Genomic DNA, 16,487 nt, shown 5'->3' with positions numbered 1-16,487 from the left:
AAAAACAATTATGGTGTGTATTTTGAGGGGGAACAGTTGCAGAAGGGATATTCCCCACAAAGCACTAGGGGGAATAGTCCTTAATATCTGAGTATTTAACTGGACCTGGAAAAATTATGTGTAGTGCAATCACATGCTGGTTTGTACAGAATGCCCAATGTGCTCAGTGGACGTACTCCCTATAGTGTGTAGGACTGCAGCATAGGTCACTGACCTATGCTCCTGGAATGGTGCTGAACTTGAGCTTAAAGGACAGATAACAAAACGGATATATTTTTGTTCTCTGTAGACAACTGTCCGTGACTGTGAATTTTTATTAGCCCCACCAATTTCCTGTTAGGTGCCATTCAATAAGTGAACTTGATTTCATAAACAACTCCATTTGGTTTGGGTTCTTATATTCGGCAAAATTATTGATTTGTATGGAATGTATCTCTTGTAAACTGCCTTGGGCGTCATTTAGATTGAATTGACCTAACCCAGATAGATAGATATGTGGATGAATGAGACAGACAGTTGGCCCACTCTTACTTAATGTCTAAGAAGGAGTTTATGTAGGGAGATAAGACCTATGTTTGAATAACACTGTAGTTCTAAGAACAGGGCTAGCAACCATGAATAGGTTCCTCCTTCCAGGCTCTTCCAGTGTTTCATTTAGGGCACAATCTAATGCATGTTTAGACAGGAAAAAAACATCTACAACTCCCAGAATTCCTCAGGCAGCCATGCTGGCTGGGGAATGCTGGGAGTTGTAGGCCCTTTTTTTCTGTCTAAACATGCATAGGTTCACACCCAGAGTCGTGCAATCCTGGAATCTATAGCAAATAATGCAATAGAAAACTGGCATTAATTTCACATACTTTAGGACAGGGTCTTGCTGTTTAAGAGACAGGAACAGAAAATCTTAGCACTTGAAACATGTTTCAATTGACAATATTGCACTAGTTAAGAAAGTGTATGTAGGCAATCATGTAGAAAAAAAGCTAGGACATAATCCAGGCCCAGTAAAATGCATAGAGGGCATAATGCAGAGGCTACAAATTCCCTATGCAGCTTGAGAGCAACAATGTAACCCAATCCTAGGTGCATGCATGCCAACATACCACCCATGAACTATGTTCAGGCAAGAACCCATACAAAGTTGATACATGTGCATGTATCAACATGAAAGAATACTGTGTGCAATTCATTTAATGTAAAATAACTGCCAGAGAAAATATGCGTCAAGTAAAAGGGCAACAGACTCAACTCCCAAAGTGACAGGCATATTAAATGATTACAGCCCTGAGAAAGTCTCCTGACACATTCAGTCTGAACTTAAAATCTCCATACTTACGAAATGTCATCAAGGCTAGAAACATTTATGCATGGAACATGGAATCCCTGAAGGTTTAGCTTTCAGTCTAATTGGCCTCCTGGGTAGAAAACTGGCTATACTGTATTCATTGAAAGACATTTGTGCATATACATTAATGGAATACAGAGATACTTTTAAATATAAAAGGAGTAAGAATTTGACCAAACAGAACCTACATGCTTGATGTTACTAAAGACTTTGTGGCTTCAGCTCTTTATTCAGAGCTTCTTTGCTGTACTAACTAAATTAACTCCAGGGACATTTCCCAATAAGTTATGGAAGAGATCCCATATTTTTGTTTTTAACAAGTAGCAGTCCCATGTGACTGCTTTGAAGATCAGGGAAGTGGTGCTGGAAGAAGGGGTCAACCCTTTCCCTGATGCAATTTCCCTGATCTAAATTCATCCCAAAGCTGTTCTTAATTTGGGGCTGGGATGGGGAATGTACAGGTACCACCATACTAAATCATAAATGCATCAAGGAAGTCAATTAAACAAAGAGATTTACTGCAAATTTTAATGTATAATTTATTTTATACAAACAACTGTATTTATAATTTCAAGACACATAGCCATAACAAGAACTAAAAAAAAAAAAAGCATACAAGATTTTCACAAATGTTACATGTGTACAAATAGATTTTTCTTAGGATAAATATAAAGTACATCATCTGATATAAATGTTTCTGACTTTACATTCTTTCTTTCCTATACTTGATCATATAAGTGGGGTAACAATTAGTGTTATGAGCATCCCTAGAATAAAATAAAATAAACATCACTTGCTGCCTTTTGTACCAGCAGCACATTCTGCCCCCCCCCAAAAGGTTAACACTACCCCTAACAGCTGTATCAAACTAAGTTCAACAGATTTAAAAAATGTTTTGTGTTTTTTTAGGACAAAGAAATACATGCAGTAGTTTAAGAATCTTTTGCCTACAATAGAGAGATCGTGCCCTCAATCCTTACAACTGCCCCTAAATGAGTAGGCTTCCCATTCAGTTCAATGGCCAGACTGCTCTGCATGTACAATCTTCTGCATATGTGCAACTGACCTCTTCATAGAAGTGAATGGGAAACCTCATGAACACATTGGAACTGTGCACATCAAACACAAAATTACCTCACTATTTCTTTTTTTTAAGAATTCAATTTTTAAGAATATTATTTTGATCATTCACTTGCATATACACTTTGAATAGCATCTACAATGCATTTTTCCTATGTTAAGATACTTTCTTTTAAAGTCATTGTAAGCCTAAGAGGCAATCTTACAATGTTAGATGAGCATACAGATCCCAAATCTGCTTGAGATATTTGCAGAATATAGCTGCAATACTGGTTTTAAAACATATTTTGGGATGCTTCAGTGATACGGTATTCTGGTACATCCCTCCTGAAATGGCCATCCACTTATTAAAGAAACAGCAAGTTTAAGGATCAGACCATTATGCTTTATGCCATTATTTTTCTTGGAATACTCAAGTCTCTAAGGTAAACATAGCAGGAGTGCATTGCATTTCACAATAAACATTAACATTTTTTTTTAAAAAAAATACAAACTCCTTATTACAAGGACCTCAGTTCTACTTTAAATAGGCATTTCTTATATGCTTGTCTTGAAAAATGATCAAAACCATTAAATATCTATTAATCAATTAATAAGTACATCTTATTTAAATGTAATTTTAAAAATAAGGTAGTTCCTTATTTTCTACCTCTACTGTTAACACTATTTATACATAGCAATACTGAGCAAATGCTTCAAACATTCAGTTGTCTGTCCCAGGACTCTACGGTGCTTCTGGATTTAATTCGAATTAAATCTATAAATCACAAAATTATATTTAAAAATTATGTATGCAATTCAGGCTTTTCCAGGGATAATAAAAAGTGTTTGCTACTGTAAGTGTTAAATTATTGCTAGTTCTGATCCAGTTACCAATGGACTTATATCTCCTTTTCTATCTAATGGAAAGGAATGGAATTAGTTTTGCTTTGGGGAATCTGTGGTTTGTTTTTTTAACTTAGTGGATGAAAAGGTTTACTCTAATACTGAAGAGCTGGGTGAAACAGCAGCCAGAGTTGGTGGGGGGAGGGATCCAACAACAGCAAAGAAAAAGAAGAAACTGAATTGGCAGGACATTCAAAACAAGAGAAGGTTGAGGAAGGAGTTGCTCACAATATTTAAGGGTAGTGATGTTACAGGCACCATCCAATCGATACCATGGACATTAGCAAAACGACAGTACACAAAACACTTTTTACTTCAGTAAAATACTTTCCCCTGAGTTTAATATTGTAGTTTGACTATAAGGATAATACAACAGTCCAGGAATGGATCTGATAAACTTGGGGTAGGGTAAGACATTTTATGGACTATGCCCAGCCTATGGGTAACAACAACTGTGCAAAGCCACCTAGTCTTGCTTGATTTGCTAAATAAGTCCAAATATTTACCTATGATGGAACAGTATTTTCTTATACTGAATTGGTTCAGGCATCACAGCCAAATCTCTCTCTCTCTCTCTCTCTCTCAAAGTCATGATTTTGAATTGTGTGCTCCCTCCTTCTTCATCCTTTGGCATGTTCCAATTTCCTTCCTGACCTCCTAGTTTGTGATAACTACAATTGCCATAACGTTCAGATCGGACAAACCATGGTCAACTACACCAGAATTGGAAGCCCTGGTTTCAAGTTTAAATTTCAAGGCAAAATATGGTTTGCTGTACCATAGCTTCCTCCATTTAGATGTCATGGAAAATATGGTTGCTGTGAACCAAGAAGTGCAGGAGGAAAGTGGAGCAAAAGGGGAGATGTGAGGCACATGAGCTGTCAAGCACAGCCCTAATGTCCAAATCACAATTTGGCTGTGACATCTGAACCAGGCTACTTTATGATCTAAACTCAAAAAGTGGAATTAGGATATTAACATCAAAATGTTGTTGGCCTCTAACTGTAAGGTTCTACTAAACTCACTATGGAAGCTCATCTGTTTCCACAAATCGTTGAAAGCTTTCCTACGATCTGGTGGTCTGTCACATTTTCTCTTGTATTCTCTAACAATGGCCTTAGCTTCTTGTTCTAGCGGTGAAGGCAAGTCTGCGAAATACAGAATTTCAAGGTATATGCATGCTTGATAACTGACTAAATTGACATCAGATATATTTCCACAAAATATACTGAGATTATCATGCCCTATCAATAGTCTATTTCTGCGATCATCAATACAATACCAAAGGGTCCAAAATGCATACATTTCTTGAGAGACAGTATGATTACAGGTAGAATCACAAGTATATTTGCTTATTCAAAATGGAGCAATAACTGTTGAACAAGGAAACACAGATGGTTTAAGACTAAGCTGTATGGCAGGGGCATTGAGCCTCTTTCAGCTCGAGGGCTCATTTACATTTTGGAGAAGCTTTCAGGAGCCACACTCTAGAGGTGGGAAGGGCTGAAGGCAAAATAGAGCAGGGCCAAAGATTAAGGGCTTATGCCAGCATATTTTAGCCTAAAGCTCTTATTGCCAGTAACTAAGCCGTAGATGAAGCAATTCAACCTTTAAGAAGGGCGGGGGGAAGCTCCACAAAAGCTGAAAAATCACCAAATGATTGGTGGTCAGGAGAAAGGGGGCTTTTTGGGAATCCTGCAGCGCCAGATATAGCCCATGGGCCTGAGATTCTGCACTCCTGCTCTAAGACAAGGATTGAAAGGACAGTTTGTAAGCAGGCACTATTGATCCTTCTTCCAGCTGTTTCAATGCATCACCTCACTGATCTATAGTAACTTTTTGGTTTTTGCTGGAGGCCAAAAGGTTATGGTGGCAACTATTTGGGACAATTTGTGTCACTTTCATGAATGACAACATCTTTTTGTCTTGAATTCCCCCCCCCCCAAAACTTAATGTACCGTATGATGGAATGCAGAAAACAGCCATTTGGAATTGCAGTCCCAAGAAAAGTGGCTGTTTAATTTACTGATCTTAAAGATGTTCATTTTCCAGAATATTTTCATTATAGAAAATCTGCACAAGAAAATGGTGGATGTGGCATAAGATTGTTAGATTCAAATAGAATGGTGCTTCTGCATCTTGTATGATAGTACAGGGGGGAGAGGTTTGGTAGTCGGAATGTTTTAAAATACAGTGATGGGAGAATCTGCACTTGCTCAAATTTCTACACAGCCATTAATAGGAATTTTGCCCTGTCCTGAATTTGGGAACCCAAGCATAATTTCAACCACATCTGCGAAAATATTAAGACTGGAACATATAGAATGTGCAACATCAGGTAGATGCAGGTCATTAACAAATCAATTTAAAATGTATGTCATGAAAGCAGCCTTCATCTCCAGGTCTTGGAGCTCAATATATATACTGGAAGAGTTCATAATTTCTTGTAGCCAAGTAATTATTTTACAACAATGCAGAATCAGACCACTATCATCATCCCAGTCACCAACCCCCTTTTGCTTGTAAAACAACAAGAAGTTTATTGGTTTTTACCATACATTAAAAAAATCCACATTCTTCCAAGTCAGAATCTGTTATCAATTAAACATACATTTTTAAAAATCCACATTCTTCAACTCACAATCTATTATAATCAATCAATCATAAACGGGCATTGATCTACTATACACACATATTAGCTTTTGACTATAAGACGTAATTACTGATCTCTCTCAGGACTGGGAACTTTGGTTGTAAACTGGATACCATATCTCAATGTAGATGTCATATGTTCATAATGCATTGCTTTCAAAGGGAGACACATCTCAATCCAAATGCTGGTGAAACTAGCCACATGTAACTACATGCAACTAGAACTGAATCAGGATGCAATTTTAGAAGCTTATTGAATGCTCTTGATAGAATGTAATAATAATAATAGTAATAATAAATTTATTTCTTATCCGCCTCTCCGTTTGGATCGAGGTGGGGAACAACAATAAGTATAAATACGTAAAATTGATTAAAAACATAGTACATATTATTAAAACATCCTAAAATTCCACTGGGCAGGCCTGCCAGAAGAGATCAGTCTTAATAGCTTTCTTAAATGCTAAAAGACTTGAGTTGATGAGTCTCCTCCAGCAGGCCATTCCACAGTCTGGGAGCAGCAGAAGAGAAGGCCCTCTGGGTAATTTTGTCAGCCTAGTTTTGGCTGACTGAAGTAGATTCTTCCCAGAGGACCTGAGTGTGTGGGGCGGATTGTACGGGAGAAGGCGATCCTGCAGGTAGCCTGGACCCAAACCATGTAGGGCTTTAAAGGTAATAACCAACACTTTATACTTCGCCCGGAAACTAATTGGCAGCCAGTGAAGAGATTTTAAAACAGGTGTATCAGAGACACGTATTGGTACTGACAATTTGGAATGACACTTTCCTTATCATTTCTGAGCTACTGAACCAACAAAAGGCAGGAAGCAACATACTAGCAGTAGAAATTTTATATCAAATGTAATCCATGAGAACCACTTGCAACCATTAAAACCCAAATGATGCCTCTTTCAATTACTCTACAGAAGGCAGGTCACCTTCAGGCTAATGGGAAAACACTGGGGTGGTTTGTATGACTCAACAACCCACTTTATGAATAAGCTACACAGTGTGGGTTATTTTCTGAACAAACCACAGTGTGACTGACAGACGATCGGGCTCATGGCTTGCACTCCCCGTCCTTCTTCCTTGGACCTCCAGCCAGTATCCCAGTGTCCCCTGCAGCAGAAGCCATCTTGTCTGCCCATCCTGCCCCCTCCCTGCACCAATCACGACCTCTTTTTGTTCCCCGGCTTTAAAAACAACAACAGCCCCAGAAATTGTGCAAATGGGCCCTTAAAAAACACACATTTTTTGGTCCCAGGAATTTGCCCAAACGGGACTGTATGGTTGTTGTTGGGGAGGGGTTGTTGTTCGGTTGGACGTGTGCAAGTACACACTTATGGCTGTCCAATATGTATAGCCTTGCCTTGTCTATTGCCTTGTATGTTTCAGCTGTCAAAGGGAACCAAGTGTACTAGGAGACATACATGGAAATTGACAAGGCAAGCCTGTATATAGACTAATTTGTCAGTAACAGGTCAGAAAAGTGCACCCAAATGGGGTGGGAAGATTGGCCACTTAGCAAGGTGATCCTCAGGGTTTTAAGTGTTGAAATGACATTCTCAGTGTCATGCTTCCATTCAACACTTCAAGTCTCCAGCTACTCGGGAAAGGAAAGATCTAGGCTCCCCTTGCTCTTTGTGGCTCCCTTCTGTAGTAACTGCAGCAGTAAGTGATCCAAATGGGAGCTGCAAAAAGAAGGAGGGGGAGAACAACCCCAAGAACAAGCCACGGGTTATCAGGGTTAATGTTGCCCCCAAATAAGCCACCCTTCAGGAGAAGGTCCGGGTTGGGACAACCCACAGTGGCTTGTCACCCACAGTAGGTTGTCGTGTCATGCAAACCCAGTCACTATGACTCAAAGGATAATTGCGGTGGGAGCTTCTATATAAAGAAGGATACCAAATGGGTCAATGAATGCATCCTCAGGCCCTTCCCAGTACATATACCTGAATGAGATGTAATGAGGAAGTAGAGGGGACTAAACTGACTTCATAATAATCAGACTCCCCCCAAATAACTAAATGGATAATTAAATTGACCCTTCCTGTTTCTAAATATTAAGATGACAGCAGAGTCTCTTCAACAAATATATATAAAATAAAGCTTTTAACCCTGTGTGTAAAATTCAAATAAGTTAAGGTAATAAAATACTCCTGATACCTAACCTATATGTACAATGAAGAGTTCCTATCCATTTGCACCTATTGAGTTAGGTAAACACATGTTTTTAAAAAGTATATTAATATTACTATACCTGGAGTAACAGGTTTTGTATAGTCAACATTACTGCATTTTTGAAGGAAGGATAGAATAGCTGGAAGACCCTTCTGTATCACCTCAAGGGGTGGAAACTCCAGAGGACAATGCCTGAGATTCAAGGCTGTAAGTGAAGCTAAATTACCTGCCGAAAAAGAAAAAAGATTTCACTTAAAATATTTTGGAAGAAAGAGCACTCATCTGATTGTGGCCAGTGATAATTAAAAACAACAACACACCAATTACCTGGAAACATTAAAGACAGAAGAGGTCAATGTTCCTAAGCCTTAAAACCAAACACAAAAATGGTTATATAGTCAAGAAACATGAGCCATCACCACCAGGCTTTTCCCTTCTTAACTCTACCTACACTGGGGGTGCTTCTAGATGAGGGTTTTATTGTGCAAGTGCACGACTTCACAGAATTTTCCAAGCAGTCCAGACATAATCAGTTTGTGGCCTTCTCATATTTTTCCACCACTTTGTTCATCTTTTTTTAAAATCAGAAAACATTTGTTAAGGAAGAAAAGGCAAAATAACTGCACAATGTCTTTTGAGTGTTAGCACTTTTTGGAAGCACCCTCAGTCTCTATAGCTCCTTTTCCTTCCCATCCCAAAGTATTCTCCCTGTTTCTTCTTCCAGACATTCCCATGCTTCCCTCACTCTTTTTGCTGTTTTTTTCCTCCTCGTTCAATCAAATATATAATCACTATCTACCAAGACTCTCCATAGACAGTGGGCATGTCTACACCAGCCATTAAATCTGGGCTGGTCTCGTGTGAGTCCCTGTGCGTCCATATGACGCACAGGGAATCCAGGGGGCAAGCGGGGATGGCCGCAGGCTTTGCGTGGGACATCAGGAACTGTGGAAAACCTGGTTTACCACAGTCCTGGGAGCATCCCATGGACCACGGTTGGTGTGGCTGCTGCTCCTGCCTCTTCCTTTCCTCCCTGCGAGGCTCTGAAAACATGCACAGAGCTGTATGGGGAGGCTCCGTGCCCATGGGGTGTGGGAGGGAAAAGAGTTCGGGTTTTTCCCCCCACTTACTTTTCAGTGGAGTGCAATTGCATTCCATCTCCCCTTGTTTTTTAAAAAATAAAATATGGCAGCTGCGATGTCCCTCTTCCCTTCTGGGACGTTGCGCTGCTGTTTGGACATTGGGGGAGGATTGCGGAAGCAGGTAAGTCCATTTCCCCAGAATAGTAGTTAAAATGTTTGTCAAGCTGCCTTCACATATTGTTCAAGGTTCCTTTCAGATACTAGGGAATGATCCCAGATCAACCCTGTGTATATTATAAGGGCAAATGGAATTGCCGAATTTTGTATTACAGAAAGCATGGAGCAAGTTACTGGTGCCTCCACAAAATAAAATATAGCTATATTTGAACATAGAATAGCTGGGAATTCTGGCTTATTGTTCACAAGCTATCTGTTTGTGAATGGTATCCAGTTGCCCCTGCTTGACTCTTTCAACCAATGGGAGTGACTAAACTAACAGAAGACAAACTGGACACCATTCACATTTCTGGCTGGACATCAGGAAAAACTTCTTGACTGTTAGAACAGTACGGCAATGGTACCAATTACCTAGGGATGTCGTGAGCATTTCCACACTAGAGAAATTCAAGAGGCAGCTGGACAACCATCTGTCAGGTATGCTTTAAGGTAGATTCCTGCATTGAGTAGGGGGTTGGACTCAATGGCCTTATAGGCCCCTTCCAACTCTACTATTCTATGATTCTATGATTCAACTATTATGGCAGAACATGGCTGTAAAAATCAATTTCTACTGAGCAAAGTGTGAAAATGAAATCGTGTAATCTAAACATGTTTTTTAAATACTTAAACCATAACTGAATACATCTAAAGCTATGTTTTTATCAGACCGGGGGCGGGGGGGGGGGGGGCTAGCTTAGAAAACAATGGATACTTGCCATAATTCAATATTCAGCTGTAGGCACACACTAAGCCTACACTTCAGTTGTGAAGTATGGAAAACTTCCACTAGAAGTAGCTCCCGAAGTGGCATGTCTATCCAATCCAACAAACCATTAAATGCATATGTGTGCCCTGCAGTGTGTGAGTCATGTTTTCTCTTTTCTCAATGGTGCATGAACAAGGGCCTTCTTCATGCACACATCTAACACCTTGCCTATTTAGATTTATAGCACCACATCTTCCATATCAGAAGTGGGTAAAAGTATTATTTTATAAGTTATTAAAATGGCTCCTTTTCTAAAAGGCTGACAGTCTAAAATGCCAGCACATAAAATCTGTATTAATTTCTGCTAGACAAAAGTTTTTGACATTTTAGAGCCTGCATCTTTTCTATTCCCAAAATTTGTTCCAATAAAATACGTGATATTAACTTCTCTTTCTTCCACCAGAAAGAGAGTTTTAAACCAAGGTAGAACAATCTGTCTTGAAAAATATTTTTTAAAGTACTGTTGTCCCCACAACAGGAAAACCCAGGTGGAAGAAAGAACAGGCCACATATACTAAGCAAGGTACATATTACAAATAGGCTCAACTTATGCCATTGTATTTTGGCATAAAGTGAGCAGGAACATAGTGACATTCTGGCAGCCCAACTTCTGACAAAATTGGTAGGGTAATTTAAGGGTGGCAGGGAAGCCTAGGGAAGCAGGTAACATGAGCCGTTTGGGCTGCCCCCAAACCAGCAACTTGGGGGTGCAGTTGGTAGGCACCCAAACCTCTAAGGCCTCCCTAGAAATTTTGAAGGATGCCTTCACAGCTCTCCATAGTCCCTGCCACATGCTCAAGTTCCAAGAGAAGGGCAGCCTACTTCCCAGGACCATATAGTTTCCTCCATGGTCTGTGCCCAGTTAGTTGTCCTGCTCCCACTGGAGGAAGGCACTGAGGTCCATCCCAGTGTTTGGGAAGCTATGATCCACACCACCCACCATCCATTCTTGCTCTTCACAAGTGCATCTGTTGAAAGGGAGGAACTTCCCTCACCACTAATTGAAATAGGGGATATCTTAACTGTACTCAATTTTGTATGCAGTCTACTACCTATAAATGGCTGTCCCCTAACTCCCTAAAATCAATGAGAGTTTTATTATTTTAATGAGGTGAAGGCTGCATGCATTGTCTCCAGCAATGTGAAGAGAAAGGGAGGGAGTTGCCATATATTATGTTGGCTCCAGGCAACATCCACTATTGTACCTATGATTCTTTGTTTCCCCCAGCACTTCTCAAATTTGGATGAACAAAGATAACACAAATATTTGTTGACAGTTTGTTGAAATACCTTTGTTTGCATTGTATCTGGATTAAAAACACACTTCAGGAAGAGAAAATCTACGATTTTTTATTTATTTTTTGTAAAAGACACGTTCTCTCCACAAATTTGATTTGGGGTATTATTTACACAAAATACTTGGATAATTTAAGGTAAGAAGAGCTAACATCAGTTTGTGGAGAACAATATGAAAAGCGCCAAGATCCTAATGGCAGTCAATATTAGATTTTTCAGAATGCCCTGAAAATGGCATTTTAAAAAGTCCATTCACTGCTTGACTGAACACTTTTTTTCCACTTTACTTTCTGAGAGTGCAATACTTAATATTTTATATGAATCTGTACTTTATTCACCATTGTATTATGGATTATATTTGCACATAAAACCTTTCTGCAAAATCAGTCTTGGAAAACAAATATCTTTATAGTTTAGGTCTGTCTTATTCTAAATTAGTAGCAATTAAATGCTATTATGAATGTTGTAAAACAAATGTCCTGTAGCGGATGGTCCCCTAGCTGTAATAAAGAGCAGTAGTCTCGCTGTTTATAATGTTTATTATCTTCAGTGCCTCTCTTTTCCCCCTAAGCTCCCTCATCAACTCTCATGAGCACTCTACTCTTTTTGTATAAAATGAAAATCTCTTCACATGCACACCTCTGCGTGGCTATATAGTAAGGAATCTTTCCTTAGGAAAATACACACCTGGTACTATACCATGAACTTTTAGGTGTAGAACCCCTAATGTAGGAGGATGAAATATCTATAGGTTTCTTTACATTTAATATCTATGACTCTTGCATAGCAACAATGCAAGACGCTCCTTAATAAATAATACATGAAATGTATATATTACAAGCATTATAAATGTGAGCTGGATATTGTGTGACCTACTTAGGGTGAGGAGGGTCTATATTTGAGTAACAAATTGTAACAAGCAGGAGGAAGAGCTACAATGATTTTTGAAAGTTTGACTGTCGAGCCATCTGGGGATTGTTTATATTTCCTTATACAGCCCCAAATACACTGGCTCTTAAGAATTTGGGTGTTAGATGACTGTCCATAATATACATAGGTTGCTTAAGCTTCTTCAGCATGCAGTTAAACATTTGCTGGCATGGAACTCAGCACCTCTGAAAGAAACTAAAGTATCTTGACCAATCGTGTAAATAAGCCATTGGCTAGTACTCTGCTTATTAGAGACCAGTTCATTCCATCTAGTGTGGGAAAATATATGTTCCAGCCAGTGTGTTGATAGAAAGTTCTGTGACATTAAGGCAAGCCATTTCTTTTTTTATTATTATTTTCATATTTTAAAAATGTTTGTGACCTTGCTATTTATATTTATATTTATTATTATTATTATTATTATTATTATTAATAATAATAATAATAATAATAATAATAATAATAATTTGGTTTAAATCCAAGGAAAGTGTGAGAGGAGTCAGCATATCTTCACATTGTGTAAGATTTTAGAAAATTTGGGCATGAGCCTGAGATATTAAGTATTTTTATTAATTACACTTTTATCCCTTCCTTCTTTCAAGAAGTACAGGGCAGGGCACATAGCTCTTTAGCCCCTATTATATCCTTTCAACAATCCTGTGAGGTAGGTGTGAGAGATAGCAACTGGTCCAAGTTCACCCAGTGGGCTTCATGGCAAAATGGCAATTTGAACCAGGATTTCCCTGGTTTTAGTGCAATACTCTATCATCTCCTTCACGCTGGCTCTCACCAATTAAGCGTCACAATAATTAGTTAGTCCTCAACACACATATAGCATCCTCTACAAGTCCAGATAGTTGTGGATATGGTAGAAGCCAGGTAGCAAAGGTAACTCTTTGCAGTTAGCTTAGTCTAGGAAACAGGCTATTTCCACCAGAAGGTGGGGCTAATCCAAACAGGTCATCAGCATTCCAGGGGCAAGATTTAACCAGCAAATGGTTGCTCAGGATTAATTGCATAAATATTGTTGCAGCAAGCCTCTAAAGAAATGGTGTCAAGCTGGCTGGGCAAGCATGTCTTTTTGGAAGGGTCGTATCTACCCAGTCCCTTAGGCAATACTGCTCCCTGAGATCCAGAGGTGAATTTGGGGGCCAGAATCCAGAACTCTGGCAGTTAAGGGCCCCTCAAGGTTACTGAGCTCTAACTCCAATATTAAATCATCCAGATTTTCACTGGTGACCTGGCAGAGGTCCCTGCTGCTCTAGGCTTCTCTTTTCTGAGCTTTGTCACAGCTAGCATAGGGAGTAAGAAGTATGGAAAGGAGAACAGGGTTCCTGTATCTTTAACAGTTGTATAGAAAAGGGAATTTCAGCAGGTGTCATTGGTATACATGCAGCACCTGGTGTAATTCCCTCTTCAAGAGGGCAGGGCTCCTGCAGCTTTAACTGTTGTGATGATGAGGGAATTTCACCAGGTGCTGCATGCATACCAATGACACTTGCTGAAATTCCGTTTTCTATACAACTGTTAAAGATACAGGAGCCCCGTCCTCCTTTCCATATGGTCATCCTAGGTAGTAACGGAACAGAACTCCAGTCTCCCCCCCTGTTGATTTGAGAGAGAGTCCAAGGGTACTTCCAGATGAGGTTTATATAGTGCCATCACCCTGGCTTATTCACAGAATTTTATGGAGTGGAAACATTATTGGTTTCAACTCGTAAATGTCCCATGGTTTTCCACCACGTCTTCCTTTCCCCCCCTTATCACAGAAAATCCATTAAGAACGAAAAGATGGAATAGTTGCACAATGCCTTCTCATTGGTAACACTAGGAGCTCTCCAAATCAGCTTCTGAGGAACTCTTACTGAATTCAGCAGCAGATCAAGTCCTGATCCTAATAGTTATGGTCTTCTGGTCTGTCACTATTATATATTAATTAAATTGTGGCTATGCCACAGTGTGCCAAGTGGTAGATGCATTGTACCACAATGAGGCCTGTCCAAAGTTCCTTATTAGTCAAGAGAACATTCACAATAGAGGTTAATTACTAAAAATTGGTAGGTTTACTTAAGCATTTATTGTGAGGAGAAAGGTACTTACCAAGCTCAACAGGCAGTCTTTTAATAGGATTTCTTTCTAACAGCAGAGTTTTCAACTGCCTTTTCAATAAATAAGGAAATAACAAACATTGAAATATAAAATAAATCTTAATTATATGACAAAAAGGTTAATGCTCTAATTGATTTGCTTGACCAATGTTGTAATGGAATACAATTTCAAACAAACAGAAGTATGCAGCTAGATTTCAAAGGGGATCTAAATAATGAGGTTAATAAAAAATTAGAGAAATGTCATGTCTGTTGTGTGTTAGGTCTTATAACTGAGGGCCATCAGGGAATGGATGGAGATGCTAGTATGGTGCTGTTTTTCTATATCAGAAAATGTCTAAATTTGATTAATGACCAATTAGAAAATGCATTTACTCATATCATGGACCAGCCCTGTTTGGGGGGCAAATGGCAGCCCAGGAGGTGATTATCAGCAGGATTATCTCCATCCAGATTGAGAGCATGTCTTCGATTGGGAACCCATGGCTGCTTTTTCTTCAAAATAAAAGTGGCCAGCATAAATACTTTTTAAGTGTCCGAATAATGTATTGTATAGTTTGGCCCTTAGCCAACTACGTTAAACCTTTTTTTAAATACATTTTCTGAGATCAATTATACTTTCATTTTCTTCATTTTTTTAGATCAACTAGGGGCAATATGGAATAATACATAATTTCATAATAAATTCAACAAACAGAACAATTCTCAAAAATTGAACAACAAATAAAGTAGAAGACTTACTTGTGGCATCCAATTCCAGGGGGAAGCTCTTTAAATTGGTTGTACCGCAGATCCAGCCAAACAAGATTTGGCAGATGCTGAAAGAAATCTTCGGGAATTACAGACAGAGCATTTCCTTCCAAATGCAAATACTAAGAGAAAAATGTATATACATATATGATTATACCATTTTGTTGGATTGCTTGACATAACACTCATGCATCATGAATTCCTGAGAAATAGGCAAAATACGTAAAATATTTCCTCAGATTTATTCAAGTACATTTTTTCAGGATTATATAGAAATAATGAAATGTAAACTATACATTTAATTTGTCCATTCTATTTCAATTTTTTGAAAAGTGGGGAGAAAAAAAAGATTCTAGTTTTCACTTATAATACAGCTACAATTTTGTGATTAGATATTTTAACCAGTGTTATAATTTATGAGAAACTTACTTTAAGATTAAATAACTTGTATATATCATCAGTTAGATATTGTAGTTCCTTCCTACTCAAATCCAGAGAGACTGATGAATTAGACACAAGGTTCTCAAGAGTCTGATGGATGCATCTTGATGAACTAGAAGCAGAATTGCTCCTCCTTTTGTGTTCTGCATTTTGAAGGTTATCACCACCACCATCAATTTCTGTGGAAGTCCTCTGTTCATCCATCTGATGAGAAACCACTTGTACTAAAGTAGAAATCTACAAGCTCTTCATCAAAAGATAACAAGCTGAAAAACAACAGTTTTTAAAATTTGTTTAACAAAAGAAGAAGATACCAATACACAGCATACCAATACCCCACACAACATATTGCAACAAGAAAGTAGATAATACAGGCAAATCAAAAATCTAAATATATTTACAGGTTGTACAATCATTTTTTCAAGACCAAAGGGAACAACTTTGTCCTTTTCACCCACTCAAAGCATCTCTCACTATCAACTATAGCAAGAGTACATAACCATTTTGGTCCCGAGGGCCACATCCAGGGCCTGTGCTACCATTAGGCCAACTAGGCAGCCGCCTAGGGTGCAGACCTCAGAGGGGCGCAGTTTTGCCCTTTAGGGGTCACAGTTCTATACAAATTAGCTGTTTTAAGAAAAAAACATAATAGAAGGAAAATATTCTGAAATAGTTCAGAAACTCTTCTTGAACTGCTGAATCGAAGGTACAATTTTGGGTGTGTGTGTACAAGTAGCTTGCCTTGCCTAGGGTGC

General features: G+C 38.8%; 1 protein-coding gene across 1 annotated transcript in view; it reads right to left on the bottom strand.

Moving 5' to 3' along the window:
* LRRC27 (leucine rich repeat containing 27) overlaps positions 1–15,936 on the bottom strand; it is a 50,122-nt gene extending 34,186 nt beyond the window's left edge. The window contains exons 1-5 of the mRNA XM_063131602.1: positions 15,721–15,936; positions 15,283–15,413; positions 14,534–14,592; positions 8,220–8,366; positions 4,336–4,458 (exon numbers count right to left, since the gene is read on the bottom strand). Of these exons, the coding sequence (XP_062987672.1) occupies positions 4,336–4,458; positions 8,220–8,366; positions 14,534–14,592; positions 15,283–15,413; positions 15,721–15,936 (676 nt within the window). The remainder of the gene's footprint in view (positions 1–4,335; positions 4,459–8,219; positions 8,367–14,533; positions 14,593–15,282; positions 15,414–15,720) is intronic.
* Between the last annotated feature and the right edge of the window lie 551 nt (positions 15,937–16,487).

This window comes from Elgaria multicarinata, chromosome 8 (assembly GCF_023053635.1).
Source record: "Elgaria multicarinata webbii isolate HBS135686 ecotype San Diego chromosome 8, rElgMul1.1.pri, whole genome shotgun sequence".
Classification (NCBI taxonomy): domain Eukaryota; kingdom Metazoa; phylum Chordata; class Lepidosauria; order Squamata; family Anguidae; genus Elgaria; species Elgaria multicarinata.
Note: the sequence above shows the minus strand (reverse complement) of the source record. Positions and strands in the feature narration are given on the sequence as shown.